Below are 13502 nucleotides of genomic sequence, written 5' to 3' on the forward strand. Positions count from 1 at the left end.
CTCAACACCTAGCCTGAAATAGCTATGAAAGAAGAAGTACTTTATAAATCCCTCAAGGTGACTCCTCAGATGATACAGAGTTTACAGATCTCTGCCCGATATTGTCAGCTAGTAAGTAGATTGAAGGAATAAGATAAGACTGCTTGAAAAAAGCATCACATCAACTGACAACCATAATTATTAATACATTACATTAAAATTCCTTTAAGATAGAGATAAAATAATGCTTAAGAAAAACAGTTTAACAATTTATTTACATTCTCAAAAGGCTTTTAATGATATCCCTGACTAGAAACCATTGAAGAACTTAATCTACTAAAAAGGGTCCAGACAAACAAACAAACAAAAAAACCCCCAGAAAGCCCAGTTTAAGATCAAATGGTAGAAGGTAAAGAGTAGAATTCCTCATGAGTTTATGCCTGCTCCTTTGCTTATAGACGAATGGATTCTTTGGGATGACTGCAGGCATCGAACAGATAAAACTTCAGACAACTGAGCTTGCTTATATTAGTCAAGAGCACTGTAGCAAGAAACCTCTAGTTGACTTAAAAACTGAGTTAGTAAATGGCCATACAATGGCAAATAAAATGTAACATTGATAAAGCTGTCACATTTTAAAATACTCTAAATTAACTCCTTCAAGTCAAAACAGGAACCCGAGCCTCCCTGTGAAACATTCAGAGACCTCTGTTCAAGGCACAGCCGAAGCCAACAGAGCACGCACGGTGTCCACACGCAAAAGGCCATCCAGAACGACACTGACCTCGCCGTCCTTCGTCCACCAGCTCATTCCCCGCGCGACACTGCATATCACAGTGGGCTCGGAGATGGAGGGATGGATAGTTACAGACAGAAAGCATCTTGGCTGAGCTAACAAGACTGGAATTGCACACTTAGATTAAGTAAACCAAATACGAAGGGATGAAATACATAAAACAGTGAATGTTACATGGAACAGAATGCTGTATACAGAACACCGGGCCACCCAAAGCTCCCACTGCAAACCCTCGTGCTCGCTGTATTTCTCTTCATTTCATCTTTCCTGTTATCTGTTTTACTTGTGTAGTTACTGGAAATTTTTTTTATTTCCATCTCAAAGTATTTAATTAATCATGCAGACTACAATTTATGTTCCCAGAAACAATACATTTCACATGTTTTTAGATGGATAAATTGCATCTTCAACAAATGGAAATTAGTATTGCCAAAAATTAATCAAAACAAATTAAATTTCTTTAATTTTTATGCATTATCAGTAGAGAAACAGTGTCTCTAGAATGATAAACAACATCTTAACTAATTTACTCAAAGTTGATAGGACCATAAATCCTTCTTCTAATTAAGCATGTTTCACAAATAAAAGATGGCCGAGAGTTAAACAGATCCAGCTCCTTCACCTGTATTTTGACAGGTCAGGCTAAATGTAGGTCATTGTCATCCGATAGCTGGCAAATAGCTGCAGCAAAATGACTGGGGAATTCTTAATCACACTCCACTTTCCAAATACTTACATTCAAACCTAATAGACACAATGTCAGGTAACTGGACAAATTTGAAATTCGCAGGACACTGAACTATTCTCTTCACCAGGAGCTTTCTTTATGATGTCCTGAAATACTGTATAACATGATACTGTATACATTTTTCATATACTGAGGGAGGAGTAACAAAAGGGCAATGGAGACTTGACAGCCACACACAAATTCTCCTGAAGTCATTATGTTAATGCGGGAATTACTAAGATTGCATAAAAGTTGTATAGAAATACAATATCTAAGTTGCCTATAAGAACATATAGAAGTCTGCTCTCACAATTTAAACCTTAAAATGGATTTGGGGTGGGGAATGTCATACAAATTCACCTGGCAAATTTTCACAGCTAAATTTTAAACAAAACAAAAAAATATGGGGCTTAAAGTTACAGTCCCAAATTCATTTTGGATATCCCGCCCAATTTTCAAAAATGCTCAACACTCAGCAGCTCTCTATACCTCCAAGATCATGAAAAAAACATGATTTAACAATATGAGGGGAAAGGCTAAATGAGATTACCTTCTCTAAATGACAAGGCTATTTGCATTTAAGTAGCATACAAATAATGATTACATTTGTCATTTGCATAATAATGAAATGATCCTTTTCTGACAAGGTGTGGCCTATAGAAGCTTCACAACTGTGAAATTCTTTTCATAAATTAAACTTGCTTTACCTCCAGAACCTTTGCCAATGCCCCATAACTTCTTGGGGCAAAACTCTCACTCCTGTTACTGAAACTTGTGCCTTGTAACCGGTCACTGACTGAACTGAATGACCACGTACACCCATAACCTGCAAGCAGACAGTTTACATACACTAGTCATATTGCTGCCAGTCATTACGGACTCTATTTTTATATACTGCACAAATGGATTTCCAATCTTAGATGTACAAAGCTAGAATTCAAGATATGAACGTTCTAAATGACATCTTTTCTTACCCCCCAAAATGTTTCTTTTATTTAAAGAAAACATCAGTATTTTGACCCATATTTTTCATGCACCAGTTAACTAGAAAATTACAGAACCTGAAGAGCTCAGATAAAATTCATCAAGGGGATTAAAACAACACATGCCTCCTCCCTCCAGTAGCTGTGGGATGCTACTGGAATGTGAATTAAGGACTCTCAAAGCCTTTGAAAAATGAGGACCTCTGAATTTTTAATTTTGTTAACTAATCATTAGAGAACTAGAAATTGCTGTGTTTCTGACTGTTTGATAGGTAGCTGCTTCCATAAAGTACATTTTTAATTTTGTAAGAGCTGGCCTGTTTCCCAGCAGCACATTGATTTGTGGGACCATTACTTACACCACCTAGAGCATAATTAAATATTAAGTCCCTCTTTGACGTATGCAAAGCCTGACTAAGAGGATTACTAGCAACACTGAGGGTGGCTTTCACACATTTTCTGGTAACTGAACACTGCAATATCATTAAACTTATCTTTACTCAATAGGAATCACATTCATCCTTTACGATACCTGAAGTCCCTTTTTGTACCAAGAAATGGTAGGGGAAAGGAGGGAACCCTTTAAAAGTGTGCAAAAAATGCCAACTAAGTAAGGATAAAACAATTTGGAAGTAATATAATGAACATACTTTTGAAATATTACAATTTAAATTTTATTTAAACAAGTCTTATATACATTCCTCTCTTAGCTAATAATAGAATTAAATCCCAGGGTTTAGATGTGATCTCAAGGGGTTTACTATTTTGCTAGATGAGAGAGGATGACCGAGTGAATAAAGGCATAGTGATGTTAGAGAAATAGATACTTATAGACCAAACTGAGTGTCACAGCAGTCTGAAAGCCAGCATATGTCATAGTGCATGTCTGAAAGAAGTAATTCCTAATTTCTATTTTTGGCCCTGGCTTACCCAGGATTATCCAAAAATCTGACAGAATTTTTAAACTGTTCTTCAACTTCCCCTTCTGTAGAATAGGGATGTTTTTTTAAGGTCCTTGCACTGAAAGCATTAACCTGGACAAGAGAAACTTGGTAATTAATGCTTTGCCAATACCTCCCCTACAAATCCTTTCCCTTACTTTTCAGCAGTGATGTAGCTACTGAATTCCACAGTGTAATTATTTTACTAATATACCATGAAGGATTTTGAAATGCACCTAGCAAAAATAGAGAGAACACAGTCTGCAGTACGCTGTCTTATTACACAGTCTCCCCTGTTTGTTAATTCACAAAATAACCTTATTTGACAAATAAGTTTGCTTATCATTTCCTTTTCGTAATACCAACTCCTGGACTACAGTTTGATATCAGCTGACTAAAAGAGAAAAAACAAAAACAAATTGTCTAAAAAGTGGATCGTTCATTTGTTTTCTTGGACGTTAGTGAAGAATTCCAACTGTCAGTTACTGGTACCTAACAGACTAAGCAATATGACTTTTCAGTCTAAATCACACATCTATTACCCAGCACAAGGCATCCACCAGAAACAAAGGACTCCATCTACCACATCTAGCTTGAGCTGACATGGAAATCAGAATTATCTTTAAATATGTTCCAACAGAACTCTTATGATCGCACTCTGTAGCAGGAATTAGGGGAAAAAAATAATTTTATATATGTATGTATAAGGACAGCTTTCACTTGTGCCAAGTATGAAAACTGTTTCTGAACTTAGCTAAACAATAAACACTATATACAGAGAATTATATATTACAGAATTGTATATATATTTATATATAATTAGCTCTGAAAGATTTGAGTTTATTTAGCACAGTAATTGTGCTTTTTACTACATAGCTTTGGCAGGCTGGAAGACTGGGCCAACAAGAATTGCCTGAGGTTGAACAGAGGTAAATGTAAAGTCCTGTGCCCCCAGGACAGAAGAATCCCAAGCAGCAGGACAGGACAGGATGGGGTCCGGCTGCCTGGGAGCAGCTCTGCTGAGAAGGCTCTTGGGTCCTGGACGACACAAGCTGAACCTGAGCCAGCACTGTGCCCTGGCAGCGGGGAAGGCAAACCACATCCTGGGCTGCCCAGCAAGGGTACAGCCTGCAGATCAAGGGATGTGACTATTACACTCTTCTCGGCACTTGTCAGGCTGCACCTGGAATACTGTGTTTAGTTTTGGGCCCCCCAGGACACGAGAGAGACTGGAAAATTGGAGAGGGTGCAGCATGGGGCTACCAAAATGATCAGAGGGTTTGAGAACTTGAGAGAGGAAGAAAGGTTGAAGGAATTTGGTTTGTTCAGCCTGGAGAGCAGATCTAATCACAGTCTGCCAATACCTGAAAGGCAGTTACAGAGAAGATGGAGGCAGTCTCTTCACAAGGATGCACAATAACAGGACGAGAGGCAACAGGCACAGGTTGCTTCAGGGGAAATTCAATCAGAATATAAGGAAAAAAAGGCCTCTTCACTGTGAAGACAGTAACACATTGGAGTTGGTTGCCAACAGAAGCAGTAAAATCTCCCTCACTGGAAATACTCAAGGCTCAGCTTAACAGGGCCTTGGATAACCTAACCTAAAGGCCCTGCATTGAACAGAAGTTTGGACCAGATGATCTTCAGAGGTCCCTTCCAAATTGTGCTTTTCTGCATTCCTATAATTTATGCCTGTCTGTGCAGACACAAGATGAGCATGCTCTTTCCAGCCTCTCCCTAAGAAGAGGCAGTTCGGTTTCAGCCTTCCATAAATCACTTGAGCCTTAGATATTCCCAACTGCTGCAACACTGCCAGCCAAATGGTGGGCAAGCTGAAGGCTTCTTGTACTATACAAGGAGCATTCCTTCTATAGAAAACTCCTTCATATTGAGAACCATCTGTCACAGTTTACACTAGAGCAACCATTGGAATTTTGGGCTGAATCTGGAACATTGAATAATTATTGATTTGTTAAACTTTAAAGATGCTTCGAGTACAATATTATTTAATCACAGACAGTGTAGCATTATTATGGGAAGGACATATTAATGTATTATTGGCATGGAATAGATTTAATTAGGTCCTAAAACACCATGAGACAAGAGCAAATGGTTGCTAGTTTTATACTGTGAAGTTTTATACATTTCAACTAATAAAAGTGATCTGGTCTTCTACAATTCTTAAGCAAGTTTAATGAGACTTGCAAGATTTTTGTCAAATAACACTTTCTTTCTCTTTCTTCTACAGAAAAGGCTAAAAGCTATTATCTACTTCTAATTTTCTACACGCTTCCATTCAACACTTTAGACTTGAAGTGTTTTTGGACTGGAAAGCATGATCACAGGTAACAGAAATATTGCCAAAAGATACTACATACTAACAACAAAAAACTGGAGATCAAGAATCATCTCAGACACACACTTGAAGAGTGACTGAGTAGTTAAGTGCCTGTATTATTGTGAATGCAAGGGAAAATTAATTTTTAAAGGAGTCAAGAGATAAGCATTTTCTTTTTAAGATTATTATCTTGAATGACCTTAGTTCAGTGAGTCAAAACGGAGAGATTGCTTTTGTTTTATATTAATAAAAAATGCTTTTGTGCACAGGCTTTGTAGGACACATTGGAAATGTTCTGTTTCAGTTCCATAAGCATTTGACATTTTCATGGAGGGGATGGGGGCGTGCATGGAAAAGGCATTCAGAAAATGGATGAGAAGTAATTCTGCTTCTGAATAATTTTACATGAAACAAGGGATACTCATATGATTTCAAAATAATACAAGCTTCAAAGGCAGCTGTGATGTTACAAGAATGTTCCTTCCTGTTAAGCATTTAGGATATTTTCATTGTACCTAGATGACTAAATGCAGAACCTCTAAAATACATACTCTGATATTAAGCACTTCAAAGTTTGTCATGAAATAAAGCAGCTAAAGTATTAATGGATATCCAACAAGAACCTTATTGGTGTTAAAAACAAAACAAAACAAAACAAAAACAAAACAAAGCAGTAAGAGTGCACTTGAACAAGCATACAAGTTAAATAGCTAAAAATATTTCATTTGGTCACCTAAAAATCTGTTGATACTTTTTTTTTTTTAAATCTGAATTTTTGTAGTTTTAACTTTTGGCCATTGTGTGTTGTTCCCCTCCCTCCTCCTCCTTTTTTAATATTTGCCTGATAAACTGAAAAATCTTTTATCAAATTTCAGTTTCTGTCTTCTATAAACTTCTAGAGTTTAAGTATGGAACAACTTCTCTTTGATCTACCTTCTGAACCCCTTTCAATTTATTAATATTTTTCTTGTTTTCTAGACATCAGAATTGGACACAGTGGAGATAACAGAAATGCCACACACAAACTTATTTTAATTTTTCATTTCTTTCTTTTTACCCAAAGAGGTAATTTCCAATTAAAAATAATGTTGACATCAGCCAAACAAACTTGGAAAAAATAGATCTGAAAATGGTTAGTGGCATATATGGGTCTGCACATAATTCATGTAGAATATGTATAGAGTTTGTATGCTTTCCCCCCTCCCCGTAACAGAAAGGTGAGAGGACCTGTTCAGCACACTCCTTGCAAACACAGCTCAAACAAGGGAAGGGACAATTCCCATAGTCTGTATGTTTGGACTACCAAGGAGTAAAATTAATTCACATCCCCTGGCTATCCCACACTTGTATGTGCACACACATGCACAAGTGGAAAAACAAATAAACAAACAAAACCTCCAAAGCCTCAGTAAAACCAGTTGGAAAAAAAGGAAGAGAAACATTTTATACATTGTATGCTGTAACAAAAGGCGTCAAACAGTATGGCAGTTTTATTCAGATTCATATGAAGGTGTGTGATGATTAAGAACGAAAGAGTATTTTCCTAAAAGAGGTGTAGGAAACAAGCTAGCTTTTACATTCTGTAGAAGAAATGCTGAATTCTAGAACTTTTATGTATGTTAAAAAAAGTGAAGGCTAGGCATTTCCTTATCCTTTAATTCAGGAAGAAAGGTAATCCATCAGACTCCAAAATTTGGGCTAAAAGTGCTCTGTCTCTCTTAGCAGCTAAATGAGTAATAGCTTAGAGTAACTTCTTTCAGTAATGTTTTTACCTCACTTCTTCTGACTTTACACTGAAAGAGATTTAAAATTCTCACTTGGTCAGTCAAAGGCATGAATTGTTTTAAGAAACTACTATCTTGCAGTTGCTGGGTACTGGCTTTTAAAGAGATGCAACAGTTGCCTCTATGACCAAATGCATTCCCCACCAAGCAAGTCTTTTCATTTGACACTGTCCTTAATATTCCCAGTGCCTACTTACAAGATAACACTTGGACAAGGTGCTTAGAAAAAAAGAGACAGTGGCCAGAAGTTCTAGTTCTAATTGATTATAACACTATACCAAGCAGATGATAATCAGGGAAGGTAAAAGTGACAGAAAACAGTGGTCAGAAGAGAAAGAAGATATAAAAATTAGAAGTCAATGCATGACATGGAGGAAAATCAGTGTTTGTTGCAGTTTGGTATTCTGTACTCGTGATCCCAAAGAGAAGCATTAACTATCTGTGTTTTATAAAGAATCACAATTTATGAGAAACCTCATGTAGTAGGAAGGTAGGAATGATATCCATACTGACAAGATGCATCACAACCACATACTGAAAATTCACATTTCAGTATACAATCTTTGCGTAGAAACAGATGTATGCTATTATTTATAGCAGTCAATGCTAATACCTTTGTTTCAGGCCAGCAAGCTCTGAGGACAGCCTGCGTTCTGAAGAACATGAGTAACTTGCTGTCCTCGTCACTGAGGTGGAACGCTTGCTCCATAATTTGGAGCACTCGGATGCGAGGCTTCACCGGTAAAGAGTCATCACCACAGAAAGGTCTCAGCCACTCCAGAAGGTCATCTGAAGAAACTACTTTCTCCCTGGAATTCAAGTTAAACAATTCAGTGTTAACTGTCTTCAGTAAACCTAAACCCAAACCAGCATGCATTTTCAAAGTTGTTTACAATCTATTTCATTGCAAGAAATTTCCTCAGAAGGAATTATTCTTTCTTGTTATACAGAATTGAAACCTAGGTGAACGTGTGCAAAATGGGGATCCCTCAAAATTGTTGTATGAAGTATAGGAAACACCATTCCTTGCATTCCTGCCTGTGTGATTTGGTAATAAGCATGACCACATTTTAACAAACCGTATCAACTTGTAAAATCTTCATCAACAGTTGTCTTTCTTTTTAAATAATGTTCTTAAATGAATAAAAAAGAAAACATTCAAATGAATAAAAAAAATTAAAACCTCAGCTGAAATTTATTACAGGCCAACTTCGCTATCGTTTCATTACAGATTCAAGAAACCCATCTCTACAAGATTAGCAAAAACACAGTCAGGTCCATCTAGGACAAATAATCTTGAATATTTTAGATAATTTATCCTTCTAATCCACAATTATTATAAAATTGATTTTGCTTAGGAGAAGAATTTAAACACTTTGCTGATGCAGCCTTGAAATGAAGTATACATAGTAGAAATAAAATACATGCACAGATCAAGTGTGGCTCAGAGGCTTCTTCACCTTCTCATCCTATGTTTAAACATTTTCTGTGCTGTTCTCTATCCTAATAATTATTAGGACTCCACTTGCTTTTTTACCATATCTGAGCACAAGCTATACTGGAGAGCTGATGGTAGGACAAGTGCTGATATCTGGTTTCTTGCTCTCATAGTCAGGCATAAAGACTCTTTAGGAAAGGGAAGCTGGCCATCACTAACCTGTTGTTGTTTCTATCTAAACAGATATGCTACCCTCAAACATTCTGATAATCCTTTTGAAGTTTTCAACACTGATGCGCTTCAGGAAACAGAGTAATCATGAAGAACAGACTATAATAAATAAACCAAAAACAACAAAAAAAAAACCCCACACTCCTGTGTTATGTGATATAATTTCAGAAAATACTGGGGTTGGAAAGTTAAGTGACCTTTTCTATGCTTTTTAATATATACATTTCTACACATTTCAATCATTCAATGTTATTATAATATAAAGGAACCAAAATATTCTACTGTGAAAAAAACACATAATTAATAATATACTAAAATTATAGTTCTCAGTAATTGGTAAAGCCTGTTTCTAAAGTACAAAATAAGGAGTAACGTCAGCGCACATTTGGGAGAAGCAAAACAGAACTTGATCTTGGAACTTTAGTGGTTTGTATTAACTTTTACATTTTAAGATAGTCCTCATCACATCCCTGTGTTGATAAATGTTTTGTGGTCAAACTGAAAAATTATCAAGTACTTGATCAAAACCAAAAATATTTTTACATCTGCAGTCAATGATTTCACTTCAGCCTCAGCAGAGTTCAAAAGTGAACTTGCAGAAATATCCCACCACTATCTTCATGCTTGAAAACAAGTGTTAAACATAGTTTCACATATCTTGACAGTTGTTTGTTTTTTTTTTTTTCCTGCAAGGTGGTTATCTATCAAGCCTCTACTCCCTTTAACACTTCATGTTTTACAAGATGTCCATATAGAAACACGTGGAGATAACGCTGATGAAGCTTTCTCAGCACTGTTATGTCTGCATGCCTGTTAGTGAATGGGTACCACAACACACTACTTGAGCAAATCACAGATTTTGTCGTAGTGCATTTTTCTAAATCACCTCAGCCATTTTAGGCTTGATCATAGTCATATAAACACGGTAAGAATTGTACAATATATATGCTTCAGTGAGGAAGAGTTATTCTGTGAAAGCCTCCAACAGACAAAAGATTGTCCATGAACATAGCAGGGTCCTGGGCTACTGAAGGTTTGAAACCATTTCTTTCATTTGTAACACTTCTTTTCAGCTGAATAATTCTACTCATGGTTACTAAGTTATTGGACTTTAAATTCTTTTTCCTCCCTCAAGGGAACATAAATACGCTTATATGTTTCAGGTAACAATCTGAACAGTTTTTTTCTAGAACATAACACAGTTTGGCAAAAGTCAAATTTACTTTCTAATACCAGTCCAACCCATACACTTCATTTTAAATAAATTAATCATTAAAAAAAAAATGCTGAAAATGGAAACATTCTAATTACTTATATGGGTAAACTATCCATAGTAGATTGCTTTTTTCTGAAGCATCTGAAAAAAATATTTCTTTATAACTACATATAATAAGGACTATGGCTAGGGTATGGCTTTTTGGGCAGGTTCAAAGGGAAATGCACATTGTCCACAACTTTTAACATTGGAATCAAAGTTGGTTTAGTTTATTTTGTTCTAATTAACAGGGTTTAAAGGAAGCATGCACATACTTTCCATTAAATTAATTTCACAAAATTTTGTAGCCTATTGGAGGACGCCAGAGAAAGCATCATTCTCTGTAGACTCTTGGACTTTTTCGTTTTGCAAAATGCAATTCATCTGTGTAATGTACTATGAAGAATTACATATACTTTGGCATATAGGTCTTCAGATCTGCTTTTTGTTGGAATCTTGTAATACAACAGCACAAGGCTGTAATAGAGGCTTTATATCTTGCTGCCTAGCATGGAAATTGCTGTAGGTTAAAAATGCCTACAATCTTTTATTACTGTTGTTCAGGGATTTTATTTTATTTTTTTGCCTGCTTGCGCCGATTTTTAGAAAAGACACTTATCAAGTCTCTCTGCCAAGGGAGACTAATGAAGTGCATAACACAGGATAGCTAAAATCTAACGTTAGGACAAAGAGCTTAATCTTTTTGGACATATATCTTTAAAGTTACTTAAATTAAAATGTAATTAAATATATTTTTAAATAAAAATATAATTAAAATACCAATAGAATCAGAAGGAATCATTAGATTTTACTTCTGTATATCATTTATTATTAACTATCATTAAATACCTTCCTCAAACACTTCAGTTGCACAAAATATTGGAACACAAAGGAGAATTTAGTGTTACCAAAGCGCGAGAGGCTGAGACGGGTTATTAGGTGAGAATCAAACAAATGAGTCCAGCAGACAAACTGCATCAGGGTAGGTAAGAAATTCGGAGAAGTCTTTGGTAATTTTGAAATAAATATTTCCCTCAGGCTATTTCTGAATCCATTCAAGCCATGACACTACAGCAGGCATACCAAACGTATACCTCAGGAAATGAGACGTAGATATACTCAATTATAAAAAATGTCTGATGCCTCAGAGAAAGCCAGAGTACCAAGGATTGGAAGGGAATTTGTTATACCAACAGTTTTTGTGTGCTCTTCACATTTCAGGAAAAAATTAATATGTGGAGAATTCCACTTTAAAAAAAAAAAAAAGGCAAAAAAAAGCAGCGTCACTCATTACTATTTACCCAGTGATTACATCTTGAAATTTTCAATAAACCAGATTTTAATACCTCTCTCATACAGCTTATTAAATCTATATAAAGCAAGCTTTTAATCAAAGCGTCATATGATATTACGCTTTCTCAGGCATTTGAACTCCATTATTTTAAGACTACAGCCTTTATCAGTTAAACCTATAAGCCTGGCAAAAGAAAGCCAACATCTTTGTTTTGTCTCTGCAGAGCCTACCTTCCAGGGCGCAATGCTGGCTGACAAGTTAGATACTCGGCCTCTAATCCTTTGCTGATACAGCCTCGCTCACTAAACTTTACTGTGATGATAAAACGCCTTTGTAATAAGGGAGTTGTGCTGCATGCAGTAACATAGCACCTTAACTTTAGCAATGATATTATCCTAAACACTTGAGCAGGTATCTAAGGGAAGTGGTTACACAGATGACTCCTTCAGGCATCTGCTGCCTCTAGACACTCTCCATCTCTCTCTCGTATAAGAATTCAAAAACAAACAAAAAAATCCTTCAAATAACCATGTAATATCATAGAACAACATCTCTTCAGCTATGATAATATAATATCATCATAAATGATACTGGATTTTAGCACCTAAAAATTTAAGCATTTTTCTTGTGTCTGGTCTTGATTGATGCCTGTACTTGCATATCATCTGATTTTATGAAAACCAGCTTGACTGGTTGCTTTTGAAGCATGATATTTTTGTATCTGAAGCTTATTGTTATTGCTCTATATTCTTCTTCTTTCCCTATAGGAACCTTTTCTACTTTCATTATAGGTTCTCCTGCTTATAATTCTAGCCATTTCTCATTTTTTCTATACTATCACCTATTACTAGTCAATTTAATTATTGTATGCTCTAATATGCTAATAATTACAGAATGCCCATATTCTCTAGACAGAAGAGAGAGATGTTTCATAGATGAAGTATTTTTTCTTAGATAATTAGAATAGACTGTTAATTAAATTAGACTATTAAAAAGAGTGCATTAGGCTAAATACAGTCTAACTGTGTGAAAGCATTTACACTACACCCATTAGCACAAACACAACCAACCACCTAGCAGCGTCAGACAGAAGAATTCATTTTATCCCTTCCTGTCTCTAAACGAACATGTAACAAACCAGTAAATGGCATTCAGCTATCCTTCAGTAGCATTTCAAACTAGACCTTTTTTTCCTTTTTTTTTAAAAAGAAAGAAAGTGGTTCCAAGTGGAGTGTGATTTATAACTGATGTTCCCTTATTTATCTTAACAAGACAGACGGGAAGGTAATACCAGTCAGAAAACACCAATTTAACCTGTCCTGCAGCTCTGAAATAATAAACATCAACAGTTAAGGTTTTCAGCTGGCCCCGATTTACAATTTTATTTAGGCTTTATATTGTTTGAATAATGCTGTTCAGCCCAGAACTTCAGCTAAATTAGAAATGACTCTAGTGGCACTGAAACTGTAAATTAAAAGTATGAGAATTAAAATGGTCTGCTGCAATACATCAAGAGTTCTGCAGAGCTCACACCTAATGTTTATATAAGTTTTCTTGAGGGGAAGATTTATGTTTTGTAAACAGAATAGCTGGAGTTTAAGTAGGTAAATAAGATAAATGTTTAAATTAATCTAAATAAACTCTTGTAGTCACACTGATCCTCACTCCAATTTACTGTTTTAACACTTTAACATTAATAATGTATACAAATAAAAGATTCGAGAATGGATAAAACT

General features: G+C 35.8%; 1 protein-coding gene across 1 annotated transcript in view; it reads right to left on the minus strand.

The window, feature by feature from the left end:
- The window catches only part of NBAS (NBAS subunit of NRZ tethering complex), a 193926-nt gene that overhangs the window by 37899 nt on the left and 142525 nt on the right, over nt 1–13502 (minus strand). Inside the window, 1 exon segment of the mRNA XM_067294611.1 lies at nt 8162–8357. Coding sequence (XP_067150712.1) covers nt 8162–8357 — 196 coding nt within the window.

This window comes from Apteryx mantelli, chromosome 3 (genome assembly GCF_036417845.1).
Source record: "Apteryx mantelli isolate bAptMan1 chromosome 3, bAptMan1.hap1, whole genome shotgun sequence".
In the NCBI taxonomy this organism is placed as follows: domain Eukaryota; kingdom Metazoa; phylum Chordata; class Aves; order Apterygiformes; family Apterygidae; genus Apteryx; species Apteryx mantelli.